Source organism: Rhagoletis zephyria, unplaced genomic scaffold (genome assembly GCF_001687245.7).
Source record: "Rhagoletis zephyria isolate East Lansing unplaced genomic scaffold, Rhagoletis_zephyria_1.1 Rzeph_scaffold_00232, whole genome shotgun sequence".
NCBI lineage: Eukaryota > Metazoa > Arthropoda > Insecta > Diptera > Tephritidae > Rhagoletis > Rhagoletis zephyria.
The window spans coordinates 102,242-111,723 of NW_016157316.1; the positions used below are offsets into that span (position 1 = coordinate 102,242).

At 34.1% G+C, this 9,482-nt stretch overlaps 1 protein-coding gene across 6 annotated transcripts in view; it reads left to right on the top strand.

Moving 5' to 3' along the window:
- LOC108358294 (tRNA-dihydrouridine(16/17) synthase [NAD(P)(+)]-like) overlaps nucleotides 1–9,482 on the top strand; it is a 329,073-nt gene that overhangs the window by 66,908 nt on the left and 252,683 nt on the right. For 2 of the 6 annotated variants that reach the window (XM_017609537.1, XM_017609530.1), the window contains exon 1: nucleotides 4,761–5,060. The exons of 1 other annotated variant lie outside the window; for it this stretch is intronic. Coding sequence is in view for 2 of the 5 variants with exons in the window: in XM_017609530.1 (XP_017465019.1) it covers nucleotides 4,985–5,060 (76 nt within the window). In the remaining 3 variants the exon portion in view is untranslated. Of the gene's footprint in view, nucleotides 1–4,760; nucleotides 5,061–5,148; nucleotides 5,441–9,482 lie in introns of those variants that run through there. 3 more of the 6 variants (XM_017609532.1, XM_017609529.1, XM_017609527.1) reach the window with 3 other exon arrangements.

A 9,482-nucleotide genomic window follows, 5' to 3' on the forward strand; every position in this document is an offset into this window, starting at 1 on the left:
CCCTGCGTGAGTTGAAAGCAAAAGTAGAACGCGAAATCGCCTCGTGCGACCACCTTTTTAGGTTAGCCTGTTAAGCTGCGAGTGCCTCGTTTATTCATATAATAATAATAGATTGGCGCTTACACATATGTTAGTGTTTGGCCGAGCTTCTCCTCCGATTTGTGGCGTGCGTCTTGATGTTGTCACACAAAGCGGAGGGACCTACATCTTTACGCTGACTCCGAACGGCGATTGTATTTTTATGCGAAGCTATTTCTCATGGCAGAAATACACTCGGAGGTTTGCCATTGCCTGCCGAGGGACGACCGCTGTTAAGAAAAAACCTTTTTCTATATTTTTTGCGATGTTGCTTTGACCAGGGCTTGAACCCAGGCGTTGCGGATTGGAAGCCCGCACTGCTTACCACTACACCACAGCGTTTATTCATATATCAATTAAATATACATAGTAGCGAGTTGGTGTAGTATAAAAGAAGTGAAACGTGATGTGTTCATAAAGTAATGTAATATATTAGAAATGAAACATGGTGTGTTCTTAAAGTATGTAATGTATTATGCATACAATTGAACACGAAAAGTACTAAAGGTGATGCCAGATGGGGGGAATACATATCAGTTTCCGACGTTTGCAGAGTAAAGGTACATTAGGTACTATCACTATATTATAGGTAGAACCATCTTTTGATCAGATACATTTTTAGTTTTTTTTTTCTTTTCCTTCACCGTGCTAATATATCTACTTATAGGAACGGGAGAAGCTTCGTTTTCATTTTGAAAAATTTAAAAGAAAGAAATTAATAAAGTCATATTATGTATTCTCTTAAACATTTTACATTACATTTAGAACAGCCACTTCGAAAAACTAACAATTTACTTAGTTATCCTCAACTTCGTAATTCTTGTTATATTTTCTATATTCGAAATTAGAACTAATTTTGTCCATAAAATGCGCCATAGATCGACGTACTCCCCTCTCTCGAATGAAGGTCTAAAATCTACAAACGCTCTCCCTTTGCAATTATTGGAATGCATTTTTTTATCTATTGAAAACAGGAAAGCTAAAGTTCCCCGCATGTGATAACATTTTTAACTTTTTTATTGATTTTATTCACCCATAGAGTCCTGTGTTCAGGATTTCTTTAAATTTCATATTTGCTGTAGTTGAAGCAATAGCTATTTGATCCATTCCCATTATTTTCTGTAGACTTGCTGCAGCTATTAAAGGAAATGGGATTAATTAGCAGACTTTTCCTGTTGCGTTATAAAAAGCTGGATAAAAAAGTAAAGTTCACAAAATATGTGTTTCGTATTTTTCGCCAATATTTTTCAGCAGTCAAAATTAGACAAAAACAAAGCTTCTCCGATTCCCATTAGGCACGGTTCACATTAGAGCGATACGATATGCGATACGATACGAAAGCGATATAGACATGTTGAGTGCGTGTAAATTGGTAGGAAGCGATGAAAACTGTGCACACTTGCAAGACAGTGATACTGCTGCGACATAATATCGCATGCATATCGGCCGTGCGACACTGCTGCAATATAATATCGCGTGCGTATCGGCCTTGCGACACGGTTTGCTATTACACCGCACATGGTATCGTGTGTCGCATCGCATGTCGTCTCGGCCTAGTGTGCACTGCGCGCATGTCGATGTCGCTTTCATATCGCATCGCGTATCGTATCGCATATCGTATCGCTCTAATGTGCACCGTGCCTTAGACTATAGTCTATAGATAAAATCTTAGTTAAAACAAGTAAAAAAGTCTAAGTTATAGCGGTTACCTTTCCGAAAACTACCCCTACATGTAAGCAGGGGTGGTTTTACCCCTATTTAAAACATCTTCGATAGAACGTTCAGTTATACATAATGAGATAAACTTATGTATGTATATGGGCAAATCTAAAAAACAGGTACACTTTCAAAACAAAAAGTTAAATTTTTTAATTTGTGGGCGCACCTATGTTTTATATATGATTCTATTCGTAATCTGTAAATTAATTAATTTATATTTAAATCGATAAATATGGGCGTCACTGATTTTCATCAAGTGCTTCAAAAGTTAGACGAAGAATAAAGATTTAGATCGCTGAAATAGAAAACAACAAAATAAACTGGGTTCAAATTACGCTGTGCAAGTTGTAAATTTTCTACAAAGATTTTGAAAGTTGAACTCACTTAATTGGGAGGTTCTGAATTCATTGGCATCCCCCGTTTTACCGCATTGGCTCCGGTTTTCGAGATAAAGGTACTTGGAAATTTGATTAAATTTTAACTATTTTATAAATAACTGCTTCGGTTTTGAAGTTATTTTACTAAAATTTTGAACATAACGATTTTACATATTACCTTAATTATTCCTTAAAATTATCGAAATGGGTCCACTTGTAACATATAGCTCCAATACAACTGATTACTCAGTTATGTGTTTTTGCGCTGCAACTCTAACTTCATATCTGAATAATAAATTGTATGCGTGATATATAATAAATTCAACCTATATTGGCTCTGAAAAGTTGTATGGGAGCTAGGTGTTATAGTAAACCGATGTCGATGATTTTAAGAGATAATGAAGGTAATGTAAAAATACAATCGTGTGCAAAATTTTAGTAAAATATCTTCAAAACTGAGGAAGATTTTTTATGAAATAGTTATAATTTAAGCAAAGTTTCAAGTACCGCTATCTCGAAAAGTGGAGCCAATCGGGCAAAACTGAGGACGCCATTGAACTTAGAAGGCTCCAATTAAGTAAGAGCACCTATCAGAACCTTTGTCGAAAAAAACTTGATTTGATATCACGCTCAAAATATTCTGACTACAAGTAGGAGCATCATTAAAAGTAGCAAATCAGGGGTTTTACACACTTCTAGAGAAACTTTGTTTGAAGCATTTGACAGGTATATGTAACTTTATAAGGACTGCAGGCCTTCAGTTAAGATGTTTTTGGAATAATCGCAGAATATTTTATCTTTGAAAGTTTGTTTATTCTGAAAGCACGCCTCTTGCTAAGGTATCAAATTGTTCGTGTTTGAAGAATACAATACACCTTTAAAAAGTTTTTAAAATGAAACGCTTCAAAAACTATACGCGATAAACCGAAAATTTTGAAAATTGTGAAAAGTGGAGTTACAAACTTTCAGTTACTTGCTATTTAGTTATTTTTTAAAGCACACTTTAGTTACCTATTACATATGAAGTGTCCACATAAGTACTAATTGGCTATAAAATTTCAAACCAGTATATTGTGTGCTTCAAAAGTTATGACAGAATAAACATTTCACCTCTTAAAAATTACACAAAAAATTCATTTATTTTAATATATTTTTTTCATGAAAACATCTATAACTCAAAAGTTACGCAACAAATTGATTAAAATTTTTTTTGTGGCTTCAAGTATACGCCTATGAATTATAATCAAAAGCAACCCGTTCGATATAGTTTACAACCATGAAAATAAAGCTTAATAACACAAAGGCTACCTGTTTTTTAGATTTGCCCACACAGTTATATGTGGCCGGTATCACGCCCATTTTCCAAAATTCCATAATAATGTTACTCCTTTTTAAGGGATTGCGTCCGTAAATTTCGAAATACCGAAGTTTCAAGCATATCTGAAATTTACCGTTATATGAAAAGTGGACGTAATTTTAGTTGGATTTCAATAATTTTCAACATTTTGCTTTTATGTCGCAAGCACAACAATCGTAACGAGTTTGGTACAAATTGGTAGAACGGTTACCGTGATACACATATGTATGTTGTCATAAGTGGGTGGTGCCACGCCCATTTTCCAAAATTTTATCATGAGCGTATTTTTTGCTAAAGAGATATTGCAAACATTAATTTTGAATAAATTAGCTTCCGTATTTATTGATTTATCGAAGATTTCTGCTTTCTCTAAATTACCGATATATGGGATGTGGGCGTGGTTATTGTCCGATTTTAAAAGGCAAGAACTGTGCCAAGAAATTGGTAAAGCAGTTACCAAGATGTGGATGTGGCTATGCCCATTTTCCAACAATCTATATTATTACTATTTTTCGTCTAAAGATCGTTGTAAATATCAATTGAAATTGAATAAGCTTCAGTAGTTACTAAAATATCGCAGTTTTCGTATTTCTGAAAACTAGCGTTATGTGGGAGGTAGGCGTGGTTATTGTCCGATTTTGCCCATTTTCAGTATCATCCGTCCTACGCTAAAAAGAAGCACACACACCAAGTGTAGTTAAGATATCTCAATTTTTACCCGAGCTATCGTTGCACAGACGGGCGGACGGACGGACAGACCAGTCACCTCTTAATCGATTTCTTTTTTTCATTCTGATCATTTATGTATACATTTGTCTTTATCTATCTCGATTCGTTTTGGCTGTTGCAAACAACCGTTATGTGAACAAAGTTATAATACCCTTGTGCACAAGTGCGCTCGGGTATAAAAAGAAACCTAATGAAGTTTAAAGTACATCCATCTTTTGAATTAATGTATATTTAAAAAAAAATTTATAAAAAAACTACAAACGAACTTTTTTTAGGTACAATCTCTCTCAATTAGGTGCATTTTTTTATGATATAAGGTACAATTTGTAATTTGCATTATTCATCCCTGCCTGACATAGAGACAGAACAAAAGAGAACTTTTCCTCTCTTTTACAGAGTAAAAGCACTGCTTGTCAGCTTTTACATTTTCCATTTTCCATTTTCCACCAATTAAGTCCCACACAGCGATACCAGCGAAAGCTCGAACAGTTGGTGTGATATTTGGAAACGAGACGGTTGTGCTTCTAAAAGTGAAGCTTTGTGTGCAATTAGCAATAATTTACCTGTTTTTTTTTCTTTACCTATCAACTCAATGACTACTGTATGCGCGCGTATATGTGTTCGCTTGGAGGTGCCAGAGTTTTTTGCCTAACAAATATGAAACAGAAAATAAAGATTAAAAATACATTTAGCAATAATACAGAATATATGTATATATATACATATGAATTTAGTACATACATATACATATATATGTAGATGTGTCTACCGAAGCAGCTGTGACAAGTCTTGGCACTTTTGTAAGTTGCCTGCTAATTCGTGGCCGAGTGTTAAAAGCCAGACAATTTGTATTAATTTGGGTGTGTAAGTTAGAGTGGTTAACGAATATCTGGCATACCGGGTGGAAGTTTGGTGCGAACAAACACCCAATAACAAAAAGGTTTCCCGATACATGCACGAATAAAATCGATTGAATTATCACAAAAAACTTAATTGATCGTTTTAGATATGTATGAATACAATAATACAAATAAACTACAAAAGCACGGATTATTACAAAGTGAACTCGTTGAAAACGTAGCATATATTATGGCGCTTAAAATGCAAGAGAATGACACCTGAAAATTGCAGATTATATAAATCCCCCAATGTGAAAATCTAAAGTGCGCAAAAAGTAAAAGTAATAAAAAAATTAATTAGCAGTGAAGTAAAATCTCAAAATCGTATGGGGAATAAACACATTTAACTACGGTCAAATTAGGGAAAACTGGGGTTTGCATGGTCCTAAACAACATACCAAAAGTCCCAGCGATCCAAGTACAGCTAGAACTGTAACGCTGGATTAGAGGCCACAACAAACGTTATTTTTACGAAAATCTTGTTAACGGACACTACTTTTACGAAAAAATTACGTTTACCAAGTTTGCAGCTCAGCAAATTGCCCACACTCAGAAAAAAGTCAGCTAAATATGTATATTTCTCTCAAGACATGATTTGGTAACTGAACCCAAATAATGTTACTGTAACTAAATGATTATGTTGAGAGAAACATATTTAAATGTCGTAACTAAACTCTTTTCTCAGTGTACACAAAAAAGTAGCTTTTTTTCGTAAGATTGACGGGTTTCGAGGAAATTTCATTAAACAAATTGTTACCTACAGCACGCATTAGTCTGCTGTTATGTTGGATGCGAATTCGTCCGAAAACTTAACCGTTGAATTTTTTGGTTTTGAATATGCCAGTGTGCTACACGATGCGCGTATAAGGATTTTTAGAAAATAGGCAATATATTCACAAAAAATAATCACATTGAAGTAAGGAAAAACGCCAATAGTATACATATACTTAATGTGACCAACTATTTCATAGCTCAAAGAAGTACAGGTTAGGTTAAGTTAAGTTAACTCCGCGAGCCGATTACGAAATTTCGAATGCGGCTAATTTCGATCCCTGAGAGCTCAGTGTTTGTTCAGAAGCGCGAGCCAAAATGCTTCCATAATAGCATCGCGAAGGTTGGACAGTCTAACAGAAAGTGTGGAGATGATTCCACTTCATATTCCTCTTGACAGCTGATACAATTGGATTAGTCGAAATTCCTAGTCTCACCGCATGAATACCAATCGCACAATGGCATATCAGAACCCCCATCACTAGCCCTTGAGAGGTAACGTGTGCAGAAAAACGTCTTCTTTTCCTTTCTATGTCACAAAAGGACCCGGTTTCCCTTAACCTAATAGCAGTTCGCGCTGCGACAATTCTGTCTGCAATATCCGCCGGCGCCGTGTTCAACATACGTATTAGGGCGGGTCGAAAATAAAATTTTTCTCAAATCCCTTGGTAATAGTGAAAATATATTGTATCATGAAGTCAACAACAAGCCTACAAAATATTAGTCTTTTATTGTAATTTTAAGAGCCCGCGCATCGACCGCCAAGTGCCCCACAACACACTAGTCGAATAAGACCAATTCTTGTTCAAAATTCTGCGTTCAGCAAAAAGGTTTGGTGCATATCNGGGTTCAGCAAAAAGGTTTGGTGCATATTATTAGATAGTGAATCCGTTAACGCAAAAGATAAAGTCAAATGTCATTTCTCGCAGCCCTTTAGTTTATCGTTAATATCAAAGTTATCTGTTTTCAATAAAATTTTAATTGTTCTCTTGATAGTTGCACTGGCCTATAGTTAAAAGATGTAAAGAACAGCATTAATATTACTGGCGTGTATATATGCCGCTGTTTCCAAATATTCTTATCTTTTTTTAATATTAGCTATGGTTTGCGAATTTTTGCAATTTTTGGAACAATTTCGGTGGCTCTAATATCAAATCCATTATTTTCCATCATCGTGGAAAAATTTTATTTATGCAAATGAGTATGAAATAACTAAACGGGCACAACTTCTACAAACACTAATTAGTTTACTTATGTTCATGCATACAATATAAAAATTGCAAATATAGAAAAATTACAAAAAATTTTGTTCAACATTTTTTTTTTATTTTAAAATAATTTGTTTATAATCTGAAAGATTTTCATCATATTATTGGCCCCTATTATGAGTTGCATTCGATTTTCGACTGTGGTCGAAAGTGCTGAGCGAACGAATTTTCATTTGGTATTATGGCGCTCATTCGATGAAGAATAGCGCTATTGTGAATTTCGTTCGTTTAGGTCGTTCACAATAGTATATTTTTCACCGCTGAGAAGCTTTAGTTGCGTTTTTTTTACTCATTTCCAGTAAAATCCAGTAAAAGTTTTTACGAATTTTCATGTTTTGGCGTTTTCGTACGCAAAAACTTGCAAAGTAGGGGAAATTGAGAGAGCGAAAAATGACAGCTGAAGTTGCAAGTTTTTACTGGATTTTACTGGATAAATTTTTACTTGTAAGAATTTGCCAGTACGAAAAACAGCTGATCGCATGTTGCTGGATGAAATTTAAACTAATAAGGAAACTGTTTGTGGCTTTTTATTGCGGAAATTCACAAAATAAACGTATTTAAATATAAAATCTATTGTTTTATTAGGAATATGCTGCAAATAAACAACCAATTAATCAGCTGTTCATGAAACTTGCAAATTATTACTGGAAAAGCGTTCACGTACTTTTTTGTAAATTTTTTCTATGAGAGCGACTTCTTAGAAATTAAGTTACTGGAGAGTTGCTGGCAAGTTACTGGATAATTTGTAAAAAAACACAACTTTTGTTTACAAATCGAGCAAACTAAATAGTGTGCTTATACATATTTATGTAAATTTGTTCTAATTAAAATGAAATAAAAAAGAAAGCGAGTTTATAAAAACGTGGTAAAATGAGTACAACGAGTTCTGGTTCAACGATTCGTCAGAGGATGAGAGCTTAGTAAACTGGCCAGGAGTAGCAAATGTTTAAGAGAGTTTAAGTTTATTAGTCTTTCGAATATATTTTGATATAAAATATATTTAAGAAATTTGTCTACAGATTCATTAAAAAGTTCCGACCATCTAAAGTGGCGTTTGTGAGCCAAATCTATTTAAAATATTTTAAAACTATCAACAGCGCTACGATTTTGTTCTCAGAGATCGTGCCAACAGTATTGGGTTTTTCTTTCACAAGTAAAACCAGCCTTTCGAGTTTGTGTTTAGTATTCACGATGTTAGAACTGCATGAAATTAATAAAAATTGTTTAAAATTAGTGTCTAGCCGCCAAAATGTAAGAAAACATATACAAAATCATACATTTTTCACAATTTTCTAACACTTCGCTACACCATCGAAAGCAAAATTCTGTTCGATACTCAACGAAAATTTCGACACGCTTGCATAGCTCAATACGAATTTCACTTTCGATCTTCGATAGCCAGCGAAGATCGAATATCGAATGCAGCTCATAATAAGGGCCATTATCATAAATCCGTAACAGCAAGTCTCGCCTTCATTTGGTAATTATTACGTACCGATCGAGTAACATTTACCAAAGTTATATTGAAAAACTTAAATGAATCTCCAGTTTTTTTCTAAAAAAAAATTCTCTTCAATTTTATAAATAACCTTTAAATGAAAGAACCGGATTACAGAATAGTATGCCCGGGAGTGACTTTTTTCGTTCAAGCTGAATGCAAAGCAATATCGTCCTATTGGAGGGTCCTCAAAAGGATTTCCCAGGATATGTTAAAAACTATTACATTTATTTTTTAACTAAAATATTTATGTTTATCTAAACACTTAATGCGCGTCCCCTAGTTTCATATAACGGCAAATTTAGAAACCGCGAAAAATGTGCTTCTTCGGTGACTAATGAAACCATTTCGCACCAATTTTCAAGACTGCATAAATGGACTCACCCTAATTGTACTATGTTGATGTGTGTAAATACTTATATGCTTGAAACTACTATTAACTTAAATATCAAACGATTCATAATCTTTGACCATACATTTTTGACTTCATCCACCACGATCTTGAAAACTGACCAAATCGACGTGACCAAGTCCATGGTCCTTTTAATATTATATAAACATACGAAAGCATTAAAACGTTTGAAATAAATCTCGTCTCACTTTTTTGTATTTTTCACTTGGTTGCTGAAGTAATGAAGAATTGAAAATTCATAAGGGATAATTATAGTTTTTGTAAGTTTTATCTTAATATCTTAATAACTAGTAGACTTATTGAAAAATGGTAAATGAACGTGAGGTACTAAATTTAGTAACCCTTAATTTGATATATTGTCCTACTTATAATAA